Source organism: Colias eurytheme, chromosome 31 (genome assembly GCF_061535395.1).
Source record: "Colias eurytheme isolate Ceu_HAF_F1 chromosome 31, ilColEury1 Martin Lab GWU primary, whole genome shotgun sequence".
Classification (NCBI taxonomy): domain Eukaryota; kingdom Metazoa; phylum Arthropoda; class Insecta; order Lepidoptera; family Pieridae; genus Colias; species Colias eurytheme.
Window position 1 is genome coordinate 279973 of NC_143010.1, and position 27304 is coordinate 307276.

Here is a 27304-nt window from a genome sequence, read left to right on the forward strand (position 1 = left end):
TGTATAGTAGTTGGGCGTGAAAGTAAAAAAACAAATGAAAAGTGTTTTCCATATGATTATTTATTAAATTTACGCGATTAAGAATAATTTCAACGATACAATTTAGTAACCGAGAATTCAGAGGATTAAAGAAAATACCTGCCTGATCATTTTATCAAACTCTAAAAGAATTATGGTTATTTCGCATCACTCGGTTTATTAGTTTGGTAATAATTATTAAAGGTAGTTACAACCCTAGCCATTGAGTCGAACGGTAGGCAACACAATATCGACATTGTGCGGGTACATATGGTACATTTCTTCTTGCTGTGAAGCGTAATTATTATTATTAAGATTTTTTAGGCTATTTTGAATCAGCTGTTCTAATTTAATTCTAGAAATTTATTAAAACGTGATTTTTTTAAAAGTATATTATGAGTTTATAAATACCTCAACCAATAGTTATTGTGTCCTATCCTCATTTCTTTATATCTTGGTAGTTAACTAAAGTGTTAAATTTACATAACCTCAACAACAACATTTACACTGCCACTGCACTAAAACTAAACTAACTAGCTCTCTAGCTATAAGAACCATCCTCGTACTTCAAGGGATATAATAAAAAAAGTATTATCGAAATCGGTTCAGCCGTTCTCGAGTTATGCGCTTACCAACACATTTTGCGATTCATTTTTATATATAAGACTAGCGGTCCGCCCCGGCTTCGCCCGTGGTACATGTTTACGTTTTCTCTACATAAGAACCATCCTCGTACTTCAAGGAATATAATAAAAAAAGAATTATCGAAATCGGTTCAGCCGTTCTCGAGTTATGCGCTTACCAACACATTTTGCGATTCATTTATATATATATACTAGCGGTCCGCCCCGGCTTCGCCCGTGGTACATAATATTTACGTTTTCTCTACATAAAAACCATCCTCGTACTTCAAGGAATATAATAAAAAAAGAATGATCGAAATCGGTTCAGCCGTTCTCGAGTTATGCGCTTACCAACACATTTTGCGATTCATTTTTATATATAAGAAGATAAGATTATGTGAAAATAACCAGGAAGGTGAAAAACATATTTACGAAAACATAGTAACATAATATGGCTGTCGCTACAATAATTATATTTCAATTTTATCTTTTTATACCTAGTAGAACTGGCCGACGAATAAAAAAAATCGTATTAGAATAAATACAATAAATTACGGAACAAAAAAAGGATTGTAACTGAATTAGGTATGTTTGTTTCTGGGCGCACCGTTTTCGACGACGCGACGCGCGACGTAAGCGTATAGGTATAGGTACCTACTTTGCTAAAACAAACTAATAAAATTGTGTGTCTGTCTGAAAATTCGGAAAAGCATATTTTGCAAGTTTGTAATTACTTTGATAGTTTACCGATTTATAATAATTGTAATTGTAATTGTATAATATATAATTTGCAATGTGGTGAAATTTCATAAAAATCACGGGCCAATTTTTTGTTTTGAATCCCACCGAAAATATAATTGCGTTATTAGAATAATTAATTACTATACCTACCCACGATCAATTATTACAATATAGTCTCAAATGCATACTAGAGAAATATTGCAATTTGATTCAATTAAAATGCATAGCATACAAAAATAAATTCACAACACAAGAAATTCCGCGCGCAAATCATAGCGCGTGTCAATGAAATCAAGAATGTTTTATATCAAGCCGACACGGACGACGACGCGACGCCGAACAAAAGTACCTACGACGGACGACCACGCTTCGAGTTGCCAAACAACATGAGTAATAAATTGTTTACAAAAAAAACAAGTTTTCCATTTTTCTGTATGAGTAGACAGAACTTCAAAACGCCACCTGCTACGGTTTATATTATGAACGATTGTTATAAAAATAAAAGTTATATTTGTTGGTGTAAACTATTTTATTGATCAATAATTTTGGAATTTAAAATTGTCAACATTGATTACAATAAAACGCAGTTTTATTTTATTACACTATTGTTTTTTTTATCAAAACATGTATTTGAAGTACCATATAATATTATGCTGATCCAAGCATTTTCACTCAAAACTTATATCACTAATGATTTGTAAAAGTAAATTATTTCAATATACATTTCATAACCAACATGTAAGAATAATTATTATTATTCCTACCTACAACAACAAACCTAAAACACTATTTACTATGGGAAAATAACCAGGAAGGTGAAAAACATAATATTATTATTTACGATTTCGACGCACTCGACTTTTAGTAAAATATAGTAGGGAAACATAATATTATGGTTTTGATTTTTGCTACTAGTATAAGAAAACTGCGTGTTCAAACTACTTGTTTGTCTGTCTGAAAATTCGGAAGTACTTTGGTAGTTTACCGATTTATAATAATATTGTATATATCGTTGTTTAAAAAATATTCAAACACAATAAAATATGATATATGTACTACTCGACCAAGCCAACTAGACCCTTTTCAACTGTGACGTCACCCGCCCATGTCTCGGGTACAGATAGCAAAAAAAAAATATTAATAATATCACTGTTCGCTCTCCGCTATGAATAGTCTTATTTTTCCCCATTTCGAGGGCTGTCTATGAATAACAACACAGTAAAAACTTAAACAAATAACAACGAAAAACTTAACAGTCAACAACAAGCTTTAACGATTAATAATAAAAAGTACAGAAATAACTAGCGATGCGAAACGTACGAATGCGTCGATGCTGCGAACCGTACTAAGGCGAACGCGGTACCTGAGGCGGTAAGCGGGCGGGGAGGCCGCATTCCACCCGAGCGTCTAGTTGGCTTGGTCGAGTAGTACTGATTTATCACTGGTTTCAGTGATGAACTGATGAGTCAATTATAGCCACTATACTTTCGTCATACGTGTGTATGATTGATGTGATTTGCAACGTGGTGATATTTCAGAAAAATCACGGGTCAAATTGTCCCACCGAAAATATAACTGCGTTATAAGAATAACTATACCTACGATAAATTATACATAATACAATATAGTCTCAAATGCATACTAGTGAAATATTTTATTTGAATCAATAAAATAAAAAAATAAATAAAAAATAATAATAATACAAAAATAAATTCACAACACAAGAAAATCCGCGCGCAAATCATAGCGCGTGACAATGAAATCAAGAACTTTCGAGCCGACGCGGACGACGAAGGAGCCTAACAAAAGTACCTACAATCATAGGCGGCTCGTGACAAAATTGTATGGCCGTGTTCACTTGAAATAAAACAACGAAAATAGGTACCTACAATAGCGTTAGCAGTACAAAAAAAATGAGCACCACATTATAAATGTCTATTTATACACTAAAAATTATAGAGTATTTCAAAACGAATTCAATTATTATTTAGCAATAATTAGAAAATCCCCGAATTTGCATTCGTGATCGTATTCATAGTGTTTGTCTACACTAATATTATAAAGAGGAAAACTTTGTTTGTTTGTTTGATTGTAATGAATAGGCTCATAAACTACTGGACATTTTACCAATGTTTGCAAGTTTGTGATTACTTTGATAGTTTACCGATTTATAATAATTGTATACTTATATCATTGTTTAAAAATATTCAAACACAATATGATATAGGTACTGATTTATCACTGGTTTCAGTGATGAACTGATGAGTCAATGTTAGCCACAATACTAATCACTTTCGTCATACATGTGTATGAACTATGATTGATGTGATTTGCAATGTGGTGAAATTTCATAAAAATCACGGGCCAATTTTTTGTTTTGAATCCCACCGAAAATACATATATTACTAATTGCGTTATTAGAATAATTAATTACTATACCCACGATCAATTATTACAATTTACAATATGGGTCAATCAATTTTTAAAGGTCCCGATCATAATTTTCTCGTATTTTTTTTTTAACTTAATTTTCAGCATTTTACTATTTCATTTAGAAGATAATTCTTCGTAGATTAAGATTATATAGGCAGCAGTGATGTTGATTACATACATTTGTGGATTTAACTTCACGAACCGATCTATTCACGGGAAATAATGTCCTTTGGACAACTTACACATTAGTACTTTTTTAAATGTTAAATTCCCTTCAGAATTAAAATAAATTCTTCTAATATTAAATAATAAATAATATTTTGATATTTGTTCTATTTACACCCAAAATACGAAATATTTTTATTAAAATTGAAACGAATGATGTCTTTTGAACAACCAAACAATGTTTCATATATAAAAAAGTTTCAGTAAAGCGGAAATAGTGATATTTTTTACAAAAAAACTATTAAGGCGAGCTTGTTACGTATCGTATTATTGATTTTACTTAATTAAAATGAACTGATTCTCGATATAACTGAATGAATGAAGTATAATGTGATTTTCATATGGGGACATCTTAGTCGTCTTGATTTTTGAAATGTTAAAATTACAATTAAACTAGACATAAAATTGCGTAATAAAAATGTGTTCCCGAAACAGCCGAGTAATAAACAAAACATGAACTATTTAACTGTTAAAGTATAAGTTTTATATAATTATTGTCCTAGGGACAACCAAATTGTCCATGGTACAACCACTTTGGTTGGCCAAGTGACTGGTTGTCTGCGGGACATTTTTAAAATTTTGACCCGCCAAGCAAATACTATTGTTATTTTATATATTAATCTCAGCTCACACTAAATTATAGACGAAAGCGCATCTCGTGTAGTATAATTGATAACAATGCATCAAGTACTTATGTTTTAATCACAGTTGTCTGACGGACTGACAATAAAGCCACCCCACACTCACCAACGTTGCTCGGACGACTGTTGCCGTGATTTTATACAAATCAAAATGGCGTTTGAGCCCGACAGTTAATTATTGTGTTTAGCTTGTTGTTTAGGAATCTACCGCGCCATCTGTGTTTTGTTTTCATAACTAAATTACGGTTGTCTGTGAGACCTGTGCCATGTAGATGATTTATGGGGACAAAAGTAAAATGCCTGAAAATCGTATTATATCCAATAAAAAAAAAATATTTGTATGTTTTTATGTCAATAATCATTAACTGAAACAAGAAGTGTATTTGGTATTTATGGTCGTGATAGTATGTGTTCGTGATGCGAAGTTTGTTAATGCATAGTAGCTTGGGGACAAATGTGATAGTACTGGAAAATTGCATTTAGTCTCTGGACAACCATGAAACTACGCACAAATTAATAAAACACTTAAAATTTTGTTTACAATAATGTTAGAAAATATTAAAAAGAATATAATTAAAACCAATTTAACTCTTTATGATTTCATGTTTATTAATTATCGTTCAGGGACATGATGCGTGTACCGTCGGACCATTAAAAGTTGATCGACCCATATAGTCTCAAATGCATACTAGAGAAACATTGCAATTTGAATCAATTAAAATGCATAGCATACAAAAATAAATTCACAACACAAGAAATTCCGCGCGCAAATCATAGCGCGTGTCAATGAAATCAAGAATGTAATTTTATATCAAGCCGACGAGCGACGACGCCGAACTAAAGTACCTACAGTACCATTTACCTTCAGTGTACAATACAGTTTACAGACCTACGACGGACGAACAATAATGAGTAATAAATAAAAAAAAACATAGTTTCTAAGGTCATTAGTTTTATTTTATTTTATTGTTATTTTCTTTGAACGATTGGAAATGAAATTACTCAATTTTTACACAGAACTTTGATTTATTAGAATTATGCTCATTATGCATAAGATAACGAACGCGAATGCACGACATCTAGCGCGTCAATGTCTAAACATCGCCTTTTGTTTAGACATTGACGCGCTAGATCTGTAATAAGTATATAGTCTATGCGCTAGATGTCGTGCTTTATGTCGTGTTTCGCTTGGCAAAAGTCACGCACACTACTGTAGAAGTGTCAAATTTTTCCGGTATTTTACTGTTGTTTTTCTAAGTAAATATTGTAAATTATTGATTAAAAAGGTCGAACGCGCACACATTTCATTATAGAGAAGTGATAAAATGATTAGTTTTAAAGAAATAGTGTCTGTGTTAAGTGTTTAGAGGTAATCAAAAATGTATGGAGGGACGGTCGGAACATCAACCTTAAAAAATTATACAATATGAACTCAAGTAAAAAGTAAAAAGTAAAAAATTATTTATTCTTTAAGACACGTACATCAGTCATAATACATACATTATTACATAGTGCTTAATACAGTTTCTTAAAGAAAAACGTTAAAATACAGGAAATAAAATCAATGGTTCCCGCACTAGGCAATGCCTGTCCTGCGGGACCGTGAAATGTTTAACATTAGAATTTTACAAACAGAGCGGCGATTATGTTATGATAAATATTTAAAATTTAGATTTAAATTTAATACATAAACATAATACAGATTAAAAATTAAATTAGATTAAAAATTCATACAAACAATAATTAAATAAAAGTAAAAATAATATTAAGAATAAAAGGAAGGTCATACTTAATATAAAAAAAATTGATATGATTTCATAGCAATAGTCAATAATTAGGCCTGTTATAACTCATAAAGTTACTTTTAATTTGCAACTGATCCTTGTTATTAAGGATCAGTTGCAAATTAAAGTGTACAAGTTTGAATTACAAGTAGGTCATAATCGTGTAAAGGAGTCGGTTACAAACATTACAGGTGAAGCTAATAAAGGCGTGTTAAAAATTATATTCAGTGAAAGTTTGAACAAATAATATTGTGTTCCGCGTTTATTGAAACCTGTTCTGATGTCACCCGCCCATAACATATGTGCCAAATATTACGTCTTTGTTCAATATACTACTAAAATGAAAGTATTTTTCAGAAATATAGAATTATCTAATGTATTTGTATGTTTGATCTACCAAATTTCAGGTTATATGAAAAAATTAGGCTACGTGAAAATGAAAATTTTAATTCTTATTACAGAAATCTACTATATAAAAATAAGTCGAGTTTTCCTTCCTGACGCTATAACTCCAGAACGCACGAACCGATTTCCACGGTTTTACATTCGTTGGAAAGGTCTCGGGCTCCGTGAGGTTTATAGCAAAGAAAAGGTGTCTCTGGTGGCGAAACGGAGTTCGCCCGGTTTGCTAGTTGTTCATAAAATATTTCATTTGCAAAGAGAAACATAATCTCCATTAAAAGTAAAATTTCAATGTCGCGTCATGGTAATACCGTCACGTCACCGAGTAAGGCAAAGATTTTGGTTTCTTTGAATCTTGCCAAGGATTTTTCACACTTTTTTTATTAATCGTGTCAAGATGAATAACCGTTTTTGGTTTTTATATCAATTCTAGTTTATTTTTTTATTTCTGTCAAATGAATGAATATGTATGTAAATGTAATGTTTTTCTACCGAATGAAATAACAAATTCATAACGTGGTAACTATCGATATTCTCAGCAATTTAACTCTTTTTACACGCTTTATATTAGCTTCACCTGTATGTTTGTTTGTAACCGACTTCTTTGGGCGCGATTTTGACCCACTTTAAACGGCCAGATTTCGTTCAAACTTTGTAGATTTATTGAGGACCAATGACAATACACTAATTTGATAAAATAAATAATAGTTAAAAAAAAAATAAAAAAACACGCGTTTTATAGAAAACCGAACTAAAAGCGTGTTTTTTAGTTTTTTTTAACTATTATTATTAAAAATACAATTCATAAACACTTTTAAAGCTGTTCAATCTTTCATTAAGATTTCAATTTTCACTACTACGCTATAAAAGTGTAAGATACTTAAAACTAGTTGTGTACATCGGATTTTAATGAATTTTTTTTAATAGATAGAGTGATACAAGAGGAAAGTTTTAGTATATAATTTATTATTTATTTATTTTTATTTATTTACTCTTTATTGTACAACATATTACAATGAAAGTACATAAAACAAAACAATTTAAAATGTACAAACGGCGGCCTTATGGCTCAGAGCCATCTCTGCCAGGATTCCTGTAATTCCTGAGATTAGCGCGTTCAAACAAACAAACAAACAGAACGTTTTAGTATATAATTTATTAGGTTTTAGACAAAGCGGGCGAAGCCGCGGGCGGTAAGCTAGTTACATAATAAAGAAAATACCTCTTAATTAAAAAATTTCTAAATACCATGTTTGTAAAACATAATCTTTTCAAATAAAGGCAAGTCCATCGCCATGTTACATAAACTGTCAAATTACGTGAACAATATGTGTTACTAGATTTCCGCCCGCGGCTTCGCCAGCGTTTTCAAAGGAAAACCCGCATAGTTCCCGTTCCCGTGGGATTTCCGGGATAAACACTATCCTATGTGTTAATCCAAGTTACCCTCTATATGTGTGCTAAATTTCTTTGTAATCGGTTCAGTAGTTTTTACGTGAAAGAGTAACAAACATCCATACATCCATACATCCATACATCCATACATCCATACATCCTTATATATGTGTTATATGCGTAGTAAGCAAGTAACCGGGTTATATTTCGGTAAATAATGTATAACCACGTATAACTAACTAGATTTAAAAACCTAATCTATGCTAATATTATAAAGCTGAAGAGTTTGTTTGTTTGAACGCGCTAATCTCGGGAACTACTGGTCCGATTTGAAAAATTCATTCGGTGTTAGATAGCCCATTTATCGAGGAAGGTTATATGCTATATATCATCACGCTAAGACTAACAGGATGTATATGACTAGGAAATAAAAGTATCAAGACAGATAATATGTTTTTTACTAATAATATAGAGCTGAAGAATTCGATTGTTTGAACTTTAAACCTCAGGAAATATTGGATTTCAAAAATCCTTAGTGTATGATATAAATAGGTATATACTTAAATACATTTATAAATACACTATTTCTGTTAAAATCGGTTAAGGGCCAATTTTTCAACTTATTCGTCGAATAATGTATAAAACTACCATTTTAAAAACGTATTCTAATTGCCCGTATTTGACAGTTTACGTGACATTTTAATATTATCGTGTAATACTTTATTGGACGGATAAGTTTTATCCAAGCATTGAAAAATCGGCCCTAAAAAGAATTATTTAACAGCTCGTATATAAAACATTAGCTTCGCCCCGCGGTTTTATCCGCATTTCTCCACTCTGATTGGCCTTAGCGAGATGATAGAAATATAGGTTATAAGCCTTCCTCTAATGGACTATCTAACAGTGAAACATTTCAAATCGGACCCATCATTCCTGAGATTTACGCGTTCAAACAAACAAACTCTTCAGCTCTATAATATTATGTTATGAAAGTGACGTTCAAAAATCAGACCAATACACCTTTCTAAAGTAAAAGCGAATCAATCGATATATGAATTAATTTCTCATCAAATTTCAATAAAAATATATTTTATTTACTCATAATAACTATTTATCTTGATTTAATTAAAACTAATGTTATTGCTCTTATGTAAGAGAGATAAGTGTTTTTTGAGGAAATAATAAAAATTAATTCATTTATATTCCAATTTAATACTAATGATTTTCAAGAGGAAAGATTTGACTTTTTTTTAAGTTCGTAATATTACGTGTAAAATAAAAAATGGCACCAATTTTGATAATTTATGAAAGACTCTTTTTGCCCGCGGCTTTAATTGTTTTGGATAGAACATCGAGAAAATCGAGAACCAATCTATCTTATCTCGTGGATTCGATTCCCAGCCGGGGCAAATATTTGTGTGATGAACATAGATGTTTGCTCTGTGTTCTCTGTGTCTCTGGCTGTTCATTATCTATACATATAAGTATTTATTTAAAATTATATATTATGTATGTTTATCAGCCATCTGGTTTCCATAACACAAGCGAAAGCTTAGTATGGGATCAGATCGTGCCGTGTGTGAATATAGTCCCGAAATATTTATTTATTTATGAAAAAAATTGCATCAAAATCCACATACTTTGTTTTCTATCTATAGTATGCAGATAACTGAAGAGTTTGTTTGTTTGGTTGCACGTGTCTTAGGAATTACGAAACCGATTTGAACAATTATTTCACCGTTGGATACCTATCATAGTAGTCTACAAGTGCTCAGGAATCACATAGGTAGGTATATGATTTTTGTACCACGAACGGAAGCCTTTGAATCAACCAAATACATAATAATGAAATATTTACCACCAGTCTTAACTCAGTTTCTACAGAGAAGAGCTTTGAGAAAACTCTATAGTTGATCTTTAATTATTATAACAAAACCACTCTACATATCTATACCAATATTATAAAGCTGAAGAGTTTGTTTGTTTGAACGTGCTAATCTCAGGAACTACTGGTCCGATTTGAAAAATTCTTTCGGTGTTAGTCGTTAGGTACCCTGTTTATCGAGGAAGGCTATAGGCTATATATCATCACGCTAAGACCAACAGGAGCAGAGTACCTAACGCGGGTGAAACCGCGGGGTGCAGCTGGTTGCGTATACAGACAGACAAACAAAACAAATAACCTAGCAAGCAGGTCGGTCTAAAATGTCAGCCTGGTGGAGCGGAAGGGCATGCCTCAGTTCACACCCATTGATAAGGTTGTGCTTATGCATAAGCGAAGCGATAGCGTTTTGAAATCTATACTAGATAATATTATAAAGCTGAACAGTATGTTTTTGAAGTGAAACTTCTTTGTGTGTTGAGAGTAAAATTTCAATTATAAATAATAGTAAGGCGACGATTTTGGCACCTTTTCAAGATGCCAAAGAAGTTCTACTTCTGACACGTGTGTACACACACGCTCTATTTTATTTGTTTGAACACTTTTATCTCACAAACTAGCTTACCGCCCGCGGCTTCGCCCGCGTTTGAAAAGGAAAACCCGCATAGTTCCCGTTCCCGTGGGATTTCCGGGATAAAAACTATCCTATGTGTTAATCCAAGTTACCCTCTATATGTGTGCTAAATTTCATTGTAATTGGTTCAGTAGTTTTTACGTGAAAGAGTAACAAACATCCATACATCCATACAAACGGGTTCGATTTGAATTTTTTTTCAGTGTTAGATATTTCATATCGGCTATATATTATCATCAATTTAAGACCTATAGGAGCGGAGCAATACAGGTAAAACCACACCGCTAGTTATTTTATATAAATTAAGTATCACGAAAAGTAGAGTAAAAGTCGTTGAAAATTTGTATGAATTCTACGCTGGTTTAACTGCTTACAAAAAGAAAAGAAAATATATAAATTATAAGTAAATTTTCAACTACACTATTCTTAATCCATGTAGCATGTATGCAATTTACAATTTGTTATTTTTATCAAGAAATCATGTAGATATTTTTGATGGTAAATATATGTAATACAATCACACACAATAATAATAATGTACAAATACTATGTTTATAACTTTCCGCTCTCGCTCCGCTCATCATCAAAGCCACACCAACTCAGTCAAGCGTGATATGGGTTACCGATCCACGCAGTATCTCCCACACCGCCCTCCGAACGGCTGTTGTGTAACTGATAGAGTTGTATCGGAAACTGCTCAGCCGTTTTGTAGTAATGGAATATATTGTGGATTAGGAATTGGAGTTCATCAGTTTTTGTTTAGCCGTTTTGAAGTGAGCTTAGTAAAGCTAGTTTTTTGACGGTTAACACAATTCTAAAGTTAAGATTTTGATTCTTATAAAAACACTACATATCTGATTTACATTTTTGCATATAACCATTCTATATTAAAATTATAGCTTAAGGTAAAACTTCATTCCTAATAACTTTATTAAATCACATACAAAATTATTTTAACTAAGAGTCCATACATTTCACACAGATTCAATAAACCATCATCATGACCATTTAACTCCTAAATAACTTACAAACTACAAAATGCACAAAAACGAAGAAGACAGTCGTCCAGGATCCCGTCGGAACTCAGCCAGCCTATCCCGACGTAACAGTGTGACAGACAAAAAAACAAACCCACCAACATCCAGCCATAGCACGCCGAAGAAAACACAGAAAACTTTCGACTTTGTCGTTACTGGCAAGCAGATATTGAAAAAGTATGTATTCTACCATTTACTACATCACTATTTTATTTTACTACTACTTTCTACTACAACTCTTCTATTAGTTATAATACTATACTGCTTTTCTACCATCTAAATCATTATCATAATTATAACATGGTTATGCAACAAATGTGTTATCCAATTATAATTTACTAGCTTTCCGCCCGCGGCTTCACCCACGTTTTTAAAGAAAAACCCGCATAGTTCCCTTTCCCGTTAGATTTCCGGGATGAAACCTATCCTATGTGTTAATCCAAGTTACCCTCTATATGTGTGCTAAATTTCATTGTAATCGGTTCAGTAGTATTTGCGTGAAAGAGTAACAAACACACACACACATCCTCACAAACTTTCGCATTTATAATATTAGTAGGACTAGCTTTCCGCCCGCGGCGTCGCGTCGCCCACTTTGTATAAAACCTAATAAATTGTGTACTATGTAGTGATTTACATTCAACTATTCCACTATATTATGATATATTACCACCAACTTATTACCATTATAAATCAATGTTATAAATCTATTTTTCTATCCCATTTTTACAATTATTATAGTAACCATCGTACGATTCTAGCAAACTTCCTTACACACTAGAATTCTATTTACGGCCTTCGATTCGAAATAATATTTTATTAAGTGACTCTAACATACGACATTGCATTTGTATCAACTATCATCACAATTCACATAGTACTACCGTGCTATGTATGTATTATGTATGTGTATAATTATGTATGTGTATAATTTGAAAAGTGCATTAAATTTTAAATACAAATCATTTCAGAATTAATACGAGCGCATTATATTAAAGTTAGAGTACCTATTAAATAAGTATACAGGTAATATAGGAAACCAATTGAAAATGTAATCAGAATAGCTACTAGTAAAGTTTTCGCACACATTTTGTATATATTCTATACTCTCTTGGAGATATTTTTGGCAATCATTTTTGTCCAGTATTTTAAATGAAGGCAATATTGAAAATAGCGCCATCTATCGTTTACGGTGTAACTATTACAAGTAAACTTAAACGAATGATAAAATACACTAGATGGCGCGCTATTCAAATAGTTAAATTAATTTGGTTTACTATATATTTTTCTTAAATACAAATAAATGTGATGTTTAATTAATTGTTACAATATTATAATTTTAAACGTTACAGAAGTGACCGAGCAAGCTCACTACCAGGGACGTACCACCGACGTCAGTCAGTGGATTCTTTGATAAAATCGAAAAGATTATTAGATTCGCCAAAACGACTGGCTTCTCAAGCTTCGAGGAGCAGAGATGCGTCTATAGATGATGAATTGTCTTTGGAACTATCGCAAGTAAGATTCAAATAGCATTAAAAATAAATATATTGACGTTATATTCACTTTAAGTAGTTTTAACATAGCTGTGTTTAATTAAATAGACAGAGCGCATTGCCTTATTATTTATTTCAACACTGTAAGCACTGTAATATTTGTTTTAATATTAATAATAATGCTTAAATTTCCAAAAAAACTTGTTGAATATGAAAATTGATTTAAGCGCCATCTTTGGGAAATATGCAGTACTAATTTAAATTATAATGCTTAGCGCTTCGTAATGTCGTAATCTATAGTAGTTCAATAATATTACTACTAGATGGCGCTGTAATAAATATTTCAATTAAGTTCTAGTTTACGTTAAAATTTTGAAATTGTTTCGATAAATCAATCATAAAATAGTAGTTTTTGATAGATAAATATCATAATTTATAAACTTTACTATTGTAGCGATTTACCACAGTACTAACAAGGAATAAGGAATAAATAAAACAACAATATAATTCATAACACATTTATTTAAAAAAAAGCAATTAGGTAAGTACCAAGCGAATGAGTAAAAACATTTACAATGAAAATGTTTCTTCTTAATTGTTTTAGGTATCAGACTTCGAAGATACCAACTCAAAATATGGAATCAACAAACAATTCACAACATCAACACCGAAGAAGGTCCATCGTCGACTTATTCATCATGTGTTGGCTGAAAAAACTAAATCCGTCGATTCCCGCTGTAGTAAAGACAGCTCTTCCTTGAGTAGAGATAGCTTTAAGTCATCTAGTCCTAGTCCGTATAGGTATGTATTAAAATAATAAAAAAGAGCGTGTGTACACGTGTCAGAAGTGAAACTTCTTTGGCAAGATTCAAAGATACCAAAATCGTCTTACTTCATGACGTGACGGTATTGCCATGTAGCGACGTTGAAATTTTACTATCAACGCGCATATAGAAGAATTATTAAACTGTCTTTTAAAAATAATAAATTAATTAAACAGGCACGCAATGAGCACAGAGCTAGAATGTTCCTCCGGCTCGCCGACCTCAGCCCCGTCCTCCGGGGACAGCGCACAGGGCTTCGCCCCCGACACTCTGATGTCTTCGAGGAGCCAGGATTTGCAGGACAGGTATGCTCACAGATTTTTATGACTAGGCTGTTTTGAATCGTAAAAATACATAAGTACTTAATTTATTTTTTCCCCGTAACACCGTGGTATTTTTACTGTAGTGTAGTTTAGTGCAACGTGCTTTGGCATAAAATCTTATCCTTATCATATCGTTAATGCGAAAATTTGTTTGTAAGTATGTTAATAGATAATTATAGATGACTGCCACATAAATAAGGTTAGGTTATTATGTTTTCTTGTAAGTTTATAAGCATTTTATAAGTAATTGTACTGACAACTATCTTTTTTAAGATTTCTCATACAAATAAATTAAATGTTACATGCAAAGAAAAATATAAGTATTTATTAAAATTATAATTTATATGTATGTTTATCAGCCATCTGGTTTCCATAACACAAGCGAAAGCTTAGTATGGGATCAGATCGTGCCGTGTGCGAAATTTGTCCTGAAATATTTAGATATTTATTAAAGAAAAATATATTCAAATCTATATAATATTTCAGTTGTTGTGTTAGCACATGGCAAGATTCAGAGAGACAGAAGCCAGAAGGCGAGTGGGGGCAGTTCTGGGCGAATTACAACAATTCTCTAGCCCGTGTTCCTGTCAGCAGATACTATGATCAGTGTCCTACGCCGTACCGTACTGAAGATATCGATGTAGGGGATTTTGGTAGGTTTTATCGTTCAAAATATAAATGCTTACAAAGCTGTCTATGCAGTGTCCCACAGTCGTCGGTATACAAAACTCGACAAAACTTACTGTCATGCATTTACTGTTTACGTAAAAAAATATCATGAAAATCCTGATGAATTTTTAAGCTATTGCATAGCTTCTATCGCGGGCCTTGAGCGCGGGGACCGAATCGAGAAATTCCGTAACGAAAAAACCTCACGCTCCCCACTCCGACGGGTGGAGGTGTGGCTTGAAGGCATAGCATGCAATAGCTTTACCGTGGCAGTCCCCGAGTGCCACACGTCGTTTTTTTTTCTAAGGGATGATTTCTTAAAACTATTTTTGTACACCCCTTACTGGCAAGTGGCAACCCACCCTCCGCACGCGCGCTCATTTAAATAATTATTGATAATTTTGTTATTCCAGAATTACTAAGCGAAAGCGTTCAACGATCTCCTGAAAACATACATAACATTAACAACGTTATAAGAAACGAGGGACTCCACCTCACACCACGTGAAACTCAAAATATTATAAAATGCGCACACATTCTTGGCAATGTCCTAACTAAAGCTATAGAAAGACAGTCTAAAGAAATGGTCGTTGAGAAAAAAGTTGAAGAAGTCAATATAGAAACCACAATAGAAACAGATCCAGAAAAAGAAATTAAAAAAAAATCAATGTCTCTGAACCTGAAAGAGACAGTGCTACCTCTAGAGGTGAAAGAAGAAAAGAGATGGGAATCTGTGCCAACTCAAACTGACATTTCGTTGCCGAACACGAAAAGCGCGCCAAAAATATTCGAGAAAATTTTACGTCAGCTGTCAAAGTCATCGCTAGATGATGAAAAGAAAATATTGGAAAATCCAGATGAAAATCAGGAGAAGGATCTCGCTCAGAATGAAAATTAAATTATTATTTTGACATAGATTATAAAAAAAATATATACTCGCAAAAGAAAATAACAGTCACAGTTTTTTTAACTGGTATTGGGTAATAGTGGGTAATAAATAAAAAATCATTTTTATCTCTGTCTACCTCTCTCACGATAAAGCACAAGTCCTGTAGTTTTTTGTGTAAGAAAAGTTTTCCCAATCTTAAAATACACAAGTGACTCTTATTTTCTTTTGAGTAAATTTTATGAAATATTGATAAGGATAAAAAATGTCGTCCCAAAATATCTACACGTCCTCTAGTCGTAAACAAAGCATATTTATGGAAATTGGACAAATATATTATTAATTTTAATTATTAAGTACATAAGTACTTGTTATATGCATGAATGTTAAAATATGTACATCCTGATTGATCCAAATGTTACCTGTTATATATGTGTCACGGCTAAAGGTAGGTGAGAACATAAACTTAAGATTAGCCGGCTAAACTTAGGTTTATTTTCGACGAGGTGTTAATGTTAGTTTGTTCTATCTTTAGCCGGCTAAACTTAAGTGTAACCGCAGGCCCGTGGCTAAAAATGTCGGGGTGGGTAGATTTGGTTAGCGCCGGGCCGGTGGAGGGCTTGAGGGGCCCGCACAGTGCCAGAAAACACTCGCCCTGTTCCTTACATGTATTATAGTAACCAAATCTACCCACCCCGACTCAGGGCAGAAAGCTGGTGGCTAGGTTAGGTTAGGTTAGAACTCTTAAGACCCGCACGAGCCGAGCGAGCGCAGCGAGCGTGCTGCGGCAGCAGCCGGCGAAGTGCCAGAAAACACTCGCCCTGTTCCTTACATGTATTATAGTAACCAAATCTACCCACCCCGACATTTTTAGCCACGGGCCTGCGGTTACACTTAAGTTTAGCCGGCTAAAGATAGAACAAACTAACATTAACACCTCGTCGAAAATAAACCTAAGTTTAGCCGGCTAATCTTAAGTTTATGTTCTCACCTACCTTTAGCCGTAACATATGTATTTCAAAACTATTTATTTTTGTAATGTTGTCAGTAGACTAGAAAAGAATTTAGCAAATAATCTACTTAGTTTATGCCATCAGATTAAAATTTGTTGTGAAATCATTGAGGTATTATTACTACGTATAGAGAGGACCACGAACAAAATCTTATAGAGTTACACTTTGATATAGATAGATATTCTGCCTCTTATTACTTATATTAAAACCAATCAATGTAACAAAAAAAAAATGGTTTGAGACAATTGACTCTAACTCGTGTTACAAAGTGTAGTAGCGATGTCCTCTCTAGTACGTAGTACATAGTAACTCAATGTGTTAAATGGACATTTTACTCATTAAGAAAAAAATAATATAATTATAAGGAAAACTTATTTAACAGTCTGTAGCTAGTCAAATTTAAAATATATTGTGTTATTTAATAAAATTACGTTATGAGAATAGTGAAAGAATTACTTTTAATTTATTAATGAGTTTAAAAAAATATCATTGCATGAGATCACAATGTTATCTATGTAGTATGTAGTTAAATCTCTTGTTGGGTTGAAAATAAAAGATTCAAAAATAATTTTTCCATAATTTATTCCAAATTAATCTATACACAATTAAAATCTATCAAATATAATAACTACAGATAATATATTACTTAATTTTCAATTCCGAAACATTGCTTTGGAGAAAAATGGCCTTTATTCCGAATCAAATAAAAATGACATTCAACAGATTACAGAACAATCCATGGCTATTTTCGCGGTTAAACTTCAAGATGACAGCTGTCATTTTTGACATTAAAAAAATACTGGCTGTCAATTTTGATTTTCGCCGCCAAAATAGTTCTTTATTTAGAAAAAAAGTTTCACCTTAGTATAAATTCTACAGTACAATAACGCAGTATTGCTTATATGTCAGTTTTGACGTTATTTCATAATTGTATCTATTTAAAACTTAAACTAATTTATCATTCGGCACACGTCTTGTGTCGATTTATGTACAATTAACACTAGTAAGCGTAATTATCGAGGGTTACACCTAAATCTATTGGACGTATGATTAAAAAACGAAAAATAAAATTTAAATTTTTAGTTGCAGTGTTTCTAAAAAATAAGTTTTTAAATCCATAGTAAGAAATTAAATGTTTTTCGAATAAATTTAGATTTAATCATACATCCAAATATTAATATAAACATCTAATAAAATATTTTTTTTATGGTACAAGCGTAAAAATATTGCTTTGTCACCGTATGGCAACACACAATTTTTATTTTAAATGTCTTTTTAGAGCATTACAACTTTGAATATCAGAAATTTGGGTTTTTGGATAGTTCAATAAGATAGGGGATTGGAATAATGTTTTTATATTATTTCTTTTACAGTGGTTTTTAAACGTTTAAATTTAAATAAGTCTTATGGCACATAATTTTTGGACGTGCATTTTCAGCTTTTTCGATGTCAAAGTGTAAAATAATTATTATGTAGTTTTATATTCTCCTAATTTTTTCTTTCATGATAGCTTCTTCTATAATGAACGTGTAACATTATTATTTAAAATTGAAGGAATTTAGGAATACTTTAGTTGAAGATTTAAATAGTTTTACACAGAACAGCTTTAGGAATAGGAATAGATGTAGGAACTAGGAGTCATGATGTTAATTTATCCTAGATGTAACAATATATTTTTGGCGTTTTTCATGGCAGCCAATTAATTGGTTATATTCTTTTAAATCAACGCGTCTTAATTTCCTAATTAGTAATTTTGAAATAAAAATATGTTTAACTATAGGACTTAAAATAAATTTTTGTCATGATAGTTTTTTTTTTCTGTGTTTTTCTTAGTTTTAGTTTAAATCTGTGAGGCTTTGGCAAGTGAAAATTACATTGAGGTATTATTACTACGTATTAATAGAGAGGACACCACGAACAGAATCTGTTTGAGACGCTTGGCTCTAACTCGTGTTACAAATAGTGTAGTAGCGATGCCCTCTCTAAATACATAGTAACTCAATGGAAAATTATGGAGTTTTTTTAAAGGTTTTTATTCGGATATTTGAATTTTCTATCATGATTATGTACCAAATATAGTAATAATTTTTCTTTTTAAATATATTGCAAATTTCTTAACCTAAAGGTGGGTATTTTTCTATAATAATATGGCATTTTATATACAATATGCGTTTTCGTCTTTTAAAAAGACCGTGCCAGTCTTTTTAGTAGACTATGCAATTATTTAGACATGTATGTCTGTATATATCTAAGTTTTTATATACATTTTTTTATAAATTTTTAATTATTGACCTAACTATGGAATGGACTCATAAAATATTTTTTTAATGTGGCATATTTTTTTTGTTTGTTTAAATCATTATCAAATTCATGTAAAAAAATAGTTGTTTTTTGAATTGTGTACATAATTTTTTAATTTTACTTTTATTGAGTAAAAAAATATTTTAATTTGGTCCACTTGTTAAGTCAATAATTAATATAGTCTCATATTATATCTTTACACGATTTCTTTAAAATCTATCTTCACATGCTCAGTTTTATCAAAATTTGCTGAGCAGAAAAAGATGCGATTTTTATATAGAAACCGTCGCTAAATGTCATAGTCTTTTACCGAGTAGAAACGGTTTACGCGTAGCACCTGTTCGACGGTCTACTCATTGAATAGACCGTCTCATGTGGTCTTAGAAGACCGAGTCTTTTCGAATTTAGCACCTTAACCAAATTGGAATTCATGGAGTTAAAATTTTGACAAAAAAACAGTTTGCTTATAATTTGACGGGTTTAAATCGTGTTTTATTCAAATTTGAGATTTTTTAATAGTTGTTGAAAAATATAGATTTAATACTAAATAAAACACGTTTTAAAACCTGTTTTTGTACAGTCATACACGCGTAATATTTTTCTCTACTCTTATCTTTTGGTCTTTCCAAGTAACGTTATACAACAGTCTAATCGGTCTTTTACAATTGTTTATCAAAAGACCGCTATCACAAGATCTTTCAGTATTAATATTTAATGGTGGTCTATTAAATTAGTTAAAAGACCTATTAGTCTATTCTTCTCTAGCACAAAATATATTTTACTACAATGGTCTATCAACAAAAAGACCACCATTTTACACTCATCAACGTAACATTCACGGTCTACTCAAAAGACCGTTACAATTCTCACATAACCCTTTCCATTCAAAACACTTCAATAGTGGTCTACTGAACATACCATTACACTATACGGTCTACTCAAAAGACCACATCCCAAAACGGTCTACTGAAAAGACCACCACACACCCTATACTCTGTCCATTATATTATTTGCTTTTTGACAGCTTCACGCCTATGAAGGATTGTATTATTTAGGTTAAAATGTCATACAAATAATTATTGTACTTCATGGACAGGCCCCGCCCACTTAGTGATGTCTACACAGAATTATTCAATGATGGGTCGATAGATTATAATAATCGATAGAAATACTCTGTAAAATGTATCCGATACAGAAAAACTCTATTATGTTATATAATTTAAACATAAAGACAACCAAATTGTAAGATAGAAACCAATAAATAATAAAATATTAGTTTAGTTTAGTTTTAACATAAAATGCATGTGGTCTTATTATTACATATCTTATTAGTATGGTTACGTTGTAATTATTATTTACGTACCTAATTCGATTTATGATAATACATATTTTGAATTTATAATTGAAATGATATCACAATCGATAATCTTTTGTATATTACTTCTAGTATCACCCGTCGAGCTGTCAAAAAGCAATTCTTTTATTGGACAGACTATAAGCCCCTCAAATTTCCATCTTTCGGTCGGTCTTTTCGGTCTACTGGAAAGACCGGAAGGTCTTTCGCTTCGGCGCTCTATGTAACCTCAATTCTTGACGATGCTTCGGATCCAACATGGCGGTATATCCGGTTGGCGTGCATAGTTCCGGGTGGCGGGAAAAGAACGCTCTATATCCGGAATGTAATAAATATACTTCCGGGTAATGTAAGTATGGGTATTTGTCCTTGTTTCGTGCGCGATCCGTTGAACGGAGGAAACGGGATCTGTGAATGAATGAATTGTTTGAATAATGTGAATAAATGAATAATTGAGAATGTGGGAAAAAGTAAAAAAAAATGTGGGTAGTTTCGTAATGTTTGAAAATTGAAATCTATACTAATATTACAAAGCTGAAGAGTTTGTTTGTTTGAACGCGCTAATCTCGGGAACTACTGGTCTGATTTGAAAAACTCTTTCGGTGTTAGATAGCCCATTTATCGAGGAAGGCTATAGGCTATATATCATCACGCTAAGACCAACAGGAGCGGCTGAAACCGCGCGGAACAGCTAGTTATGTATACTCAAACTCAAACATTTATTTATTCAATTAGACTTCTTCGAGAAGCACTTTTGAAACGTCATTACATATTTTTAACATTTACCACCGATTCGGAAAGCAGTATCTACGGAGAAGAATCGGCAAGCAACTCCATAGTTGCTCTTTTAAATCATTTCAGTATTACAATTTGTTATAGTTTTTTTTTTCAATATTTTTACACAATCTTAATAATACTTACAATTTAGGCCCCCGCTCGAGTGAGAATTCACAATGAAACACCAGGATACTCCGTTTGCTGCCGTCCCTCATCGGAACAGCCTCCATCAGCTCGAGGATCTGATCATTGGTGTACAGGTTCTTGGCACCGAGGATGTGACCACCTTCGTATTCATAGGGGTAGCGGCAGTCTATTACCTGGAAGAAGAAATATTTTTAATTAATAATAATAAAAAATATAAAAAATTCGACCACAAAGCAGGAATCGAACCTGATATATTTATAAATTTACTAGTGGTCCGCCCCGGCTTCGCCCGTGGTACCTACATGTCTACTATCCTATCTCTCAAGTTGGATCGAACTGCACATGGTGTGCGAATTTTATTATAATCGGTTAAGTGGTTTAGGAGTCCATTGAGGACAAACATTGTGACACGAGATTTATATATACATATTAAGATAATTTTAAAAATAAAAACTAACCTGATAATCATGCACAGTATCATGATACTCTCCTCTAATCAACGCAGCGAGGGTATCACAGGATATCGACTTCAGGTCTACATGGTCTCCGGAGGTGAGGGGTAATGCGAAGGGTAGCGAGAAGTCACCGATGAGATCTGGTTCGCAGGCAGCTGGAAATTTGTGATATTATGAAAAAATCGTGTTTGCAGATGTATAAGCTTTCGCTTGTGTTATGGAAACCAGATGACTGATAAACACACATATATAATCTTAAATAAATACTTATATAGATAATTAACACCCGGACACAGAGCAAACATCTATGTTCATCACACAAATATTTGCCCCGGGTGGGAATCGAACCCACAACCTCTGGCTTGGAAGGCAGGGTCACTACCAACCAAGCCAACCGGCCAGTCATTATAAACGGATTCCACTGTAATATAATAACATGATATAATTGTACATAAAAACTAGTAAAAAAAATACTTACACCTCGCCAAAGCAGACATAATCGACGCATTATTTTCCGAAAACGCACGTTGCAAGACGGGCCGCTTAACATGTTCAGATTTCAATCTCTTACTACTAGAACTTTCTTCTTGACTGACTCTCTTATTACTCTCTCTCGGATCGAAACTCAAACTCCTGTGCACTTTCAATTTCTCCGTAAAACTATCTTTAATTTGTCCGGAGAGTAATTCACTAAAGTTCGAAATTTTGGGCGAACTTGATATTTCTTCTATGTCCAAAAATGGCTCTTCAAATTCCGATATGAAACCACTTTCCACCGATTCTGAGGTTAATCGCTTCGATATTGAACTAATTGATGTAATACTGTTCGATTTCTCCAATTTCGGACTCTCCGAGAACTTTAAACTCTTTTTTACTGATAGCGTTTTCTTCGGAGATGTAAATTCGAAGTCTTCATCGAAATTTAACACTCTAGTAGATTTAGTTCGTTCATTTTTAAAGTTTAGAGCTCTAGAAGTGGTGGGTTTGTTAAAAGATGTAGATGTTTCACTGTCAGATAATGGAGCACCAAATATAAAGTTGCCAGCGTTGATTTTCCTTGTATTTGACCTTCCACTAGATATTATATTGGGGCTATCTGTAGATATTATTTCGTATTTGCACTCGTCAAAGTTTTGGGCATCGAATTCTTCTTCCAGATCGTGGAGGGTTTCGAATTCTGTTTCTACGGGGAGTGTCTTTTCGGGTACGTATATGTCGGATTCGTCCGCTTTAGTTTGGAGGTTTGTGAAGTCCAACTGGAATAGTTAATTGATTAAGTATATTATGTATAATAATGTCATATTAGTTACAAAACGGACATTCAATTGGACAATGCATGATTTTAAATAACAGGTTGTAACAGTTTGAATTGGTTGAAAAAATCAGTGAAACATTACTCATATTTTGCTCAGTTTTCTAGTCTACAGAAGAAAGAACACAAATATTGTGATTATAAATTAATAATTTTTGACAGTTTGGTCAATTTACATTATTAAGTAGTGGTAGTGGTAGTAGTTGGTTTAATAGTTGAGAGAAAAACTTTAATTCAATCATAGTTATTAGTAAATGATATATTGAATTTTTTTTTTACTCAAAAAATAAAAATATATATGTGCTTGATGAGTATTATCAGGCTTGATTAATAATACTTAAAATAAATTACCTTGGTTTCGGACCAATTGCTCTTTGTTTCGAACTGTCCAAACATACAATCCTGCGTCTCTTCCTCAATATTGAATCTTTCATTCTCTTTGTTCGCACGAAAATTATTCCGATCCTCGAATATTCTGGAAATTCTATTCCGTTTCCTTGAATTTATTAACGGGGACCTCAAACGTTCCATGGTAGGCGAATTTTTGTACAACGGTGATTCTTTTAAATATAGCGGTGTTAATTTTGGTGAATATACTGTGTGTGAATACGGTGATTTTTCTAATCTATTTGCAGTACCGTTAAATGGTGAATTCTGTATGTCACCTAACACACGACGTGACGGTGAACTGATATCGTTAAATTTTCGTTGAGTGATAGGCGAATTTGATAGTTGAGAATTCCGTTGAATATTTGGTGAGTTCTGTATATCGTTGAACACTTTTCGTTGTGCGATAGGCGAGTTCTGTATATCGTTGAACACTTTTCGTTGTGCAATAGGCGAGTTCTGTAAATCGTTGAACACTTTTCGTTGTGCAATAGGCGAGTTCTGTATATCGTTGAACACTTTTCTTTGTGCGATAGGCGAGTTCTGTATATTGTTGAAGTTTTGTTGTGTTGGCGACTGTATCTCTCCAAGGACTTTACGCTGTGGTGTTAACGGGGAGCTCTGTTTATTGAAGTCTATGGAATGCGGTCGAACTTTTATCTTATAGTTGTGAGATAGGGCCTCCTCTTGTTTGCGTTTCGTTGCATTGTTACCGGAATTTATTCTGAAGTTTTCTGTGATGAGCCTGTAACAAGGAAATTGGATTTAATATCGGTTTAAAGTGGGTAGTATGGAAGATTTATGATAAATATGGTTGAATTATGTACTATGTTAGTTCATTGTTTTAAATATTGATTTTAATTATTTTTAATTTGGTATTGTACATTGAATTGTTAGAAATAAATAAAATATGTAATTGTATGTATTGTATAAATAATGAACAAGATCTAGATTTAGATGTAGCTTTCAATCACTATCACTACATAGTATAAAACAAAGTCGCTTTCTCTGTCCCTATGTCCCTATGTATGCTTAAATCTTTAAAACTGCTCAACGGATTTTGATGCGTTTTTTTTAGAGTGATTCAAGAGGAAGGTTTTAGTATATAATTTATTATGTTTTAGACAAAGCGGGCGAAGCCGCGGGCGAAAAGCTAGTGTTAAATAAATGATATCTATTAACATTGTTATGTAATCAGCTGTGTATATGCAGGCAAGTATTATTTTTTATTCAGTTTTATTGAAAAAATCATGATACTTAATTATTAAAAACATTACATCTCAAAAAAATTATTATCAAATAAAACAGGAGTAAGTAAGTATCCACATTGTAAATTTTGAAACCTAAAGTTCAAAAGACGTATTGAATTACGTACACAATATAAAATCTATAAATCGTGCCGTCAATACGTCCAAGTATATTTTCTCACCCAATTTTTTGTAACATACCTAACCTTGTCTTAAAGGGTAAGCCAATCACACCCCTAACTAATAACGATCCCACGGGCTGTCTCTTGACAATATCAGACCCCAAATAAGTTAACAATAAACTTTTTAGACATCGAACATCACGACTAATATCGTCAATATATAAACTGGTTCCACACCCTTAGCCGTCACACACTTTTCTTCACGGAAAGGTTATGTGAACTCACAGCGCAAACTTTAAAACGAAATTATAACACTTTTAACACAAAACTGTATTAGAAATAACATTATGAAAACAGGTAGATGAAAATATTGAATGAATCAGGTGGTAGATTCGCGCGCTTTGATACCGGCATGTGACATTGCCATTTTATGCGTTCGGATACGCGCTAGTTAATTTTATGCAGATTCACAAAATTTGTTGAACTATATCACGGATGATAAACGGTTTGTATAGATCTGTTTAATATTCAAATATTCAATGTTTGAATGGGAAGATGCATCCCTCGAAGAAATCAGTTGGCCAATCAATATTCAACATATTTAAAAGACGGGGTCCCGCCACCGAAGATCATGAATAAACCATTATAACCGATTTGTAACGGATGTAAAATGTATCACCGTTAAATTTTTATTGTCATTTTACTAGCCTTTTCCTCCTTCCAACTTTTATACTTTTTCCACTTAAAAAGTAAAATAGGCGCCGGAAAGACAATATGTTAAGTTCACTTCAACATTTAGTTAACAAAAAAGTGGGTTTGTTTTTTAATAATTTTTAACGTACTTTACTTGCATTTTAGAACTTGTCTGGTCCCTTTGAAGTCTACCCTTGCTCACAATGACTGCACTTTCTTATCACAGTCAAGGGTCCGGGCTGTAACGGTAAGCGGCAATACGTCTCTTATAAACAAGTTCACAAAAGGGACAAATTAAAAGCAAGTATAATGGTGTTCTTTACAAAAAAACCCGCCAAAGCAGTACGGAATTGCATTAAATGGATTTTTTTGCCTTAATATTTTACGATATGATAACAACTTTGCAGTTCAGTTTACAATACACAGGGCTTGTACTTAAAAGTCATAAAAATTATCAGCACTATGTTTATTATGCCCGTAATTCAGCTAAAAGCTTGCTAATCCATATATTTGTTATCATTGAATAGAAAAAAGGACCATTTCACTTGATAAACGGACAAGTTATCATAATTTGGGCAAGTTTAAGATAATATAAAGCAAAAAAGGGTCCTTTTATATCTATTGTGTGAATTCGAGTAATGCGCTTTTTATGCAGTGTGTTTCCGAACGGTTTTTGGCGCTAATCATTTGAATTACAAATTTCAAAAAATAATCTTATTAACGTTACACATGCATACATTTTGGTTTGATTTCATTTTAAACGGTTTAAGAAATTTCAAACAATACGAAGTAGTATTATTAAAAAAAATGTGTTTATTTTAAAAATGACATCAATTTGACAGATGTAATTAGTTTTTTTTAACGTCATTTTCGCTACCACAGATTCAGAAATCTATAAATAGATAGCCGTTATTCCCTGACGGAAATTGAACCGAATTCTTCACATGTGTCAATGTCAACCGATGCGATATGACAAAAACCACGAGCTTACCGAGCTTACCACAAGGTTATGCCAAGGATAGGTGTTTCCTGTCTTTGCCTGCTGATATTTATAGCCGTGGTAAAATTGATGAGAATTGGTGTAGTAATTGTAAAAGCAAAAGTTATGTAAAATCTATACATATAATAAATCTGTAGAAGGGTCAATTCTGTACATTGAAAATATTGAAAAAATAAATAGCAGGGGGTGTTACTGGATCGATACCAAACCCAAATATGTGATTAAAAAAATTTTTGTCTGTCTGTCTGTCTGTCTGTCTGTATGTGAAGGCATCACGTAAAAACTAACGGTTCGATTTCGATGAAACTTGGTATAATTATACCTTATTATCCTGGGCATAAAATAGGATACTTTTTATCCCGGAAAAATACGTAGAAATAAATAAATCTTAATTTTTCCGCGCGGACGGAGTCGCGGGCGGAAGCTAGTAATGAATAAATTTTTGTTTAGTTGATAAATTAGTCTTTTCTGTTACGTAATTTC

At 32.6% G+C, this 27304-nt stretch overlaps 2 protein-coding genes across 2 annotated transcripts in view; one reads left to right on the forward strand and one right to left on the reverse strand.

The window, feature by feature from the left end:
- Positions 1-11432: 11432 nt before the first annotated feature.
- On the forward strand, positions 11433-16074 carry LOC149895304 (uncharacterized). The gene is made up of 7 exons (XM_090119073.1): positions 11433-11683; positions 11761-11992; positions 13168-13333; positions 13916-14112; positions 14312-14440; positions 14945-15111; positions 15541-16074. Exons 2-7 carry the CDS (start codon positions 11817-11819, stop codon positions 16023-16025), a joined length of 1320 nt encoding a protein of 439 aa, XP_089975199.1. The 5' UTR covers positions 11433-11683; positions 11761-11816; the 3' UTR covers positions 16026-16074.
- A 4679-nt stretch (positions 16075-20753) lies between these two features.
- LOC149895305 (uncharacterized) overlaps positions 20754-27304 on the reverse strand; it is a 43769-nt gene continuing 37218 nt past the window's right edge. Inside the window, exons 2-6 of the mRNA XM_090119067.1 lie at positions 23724-24504; positions 22539-23316; positions 22064-22215; positions 21603-21778; positions 20754-21089 (exon numbers count right to left, since the gene is read on the reverse strand). Of these exons, the coding sequence (XP_089975193.1) occupies positions 20864-21089; positions 21603-21778; positions 22064-22215; positions 22539-23316; positions 23724-24504 (2113 nt within the window). The 3' untranslated portion in view covers positions 20754-20863. The remainder of the gene's footprint in view (positions 21090-21602; positions 21779-22063; positions 22216-22538; positions 23317-23723; positions 24505-27304) is intronic.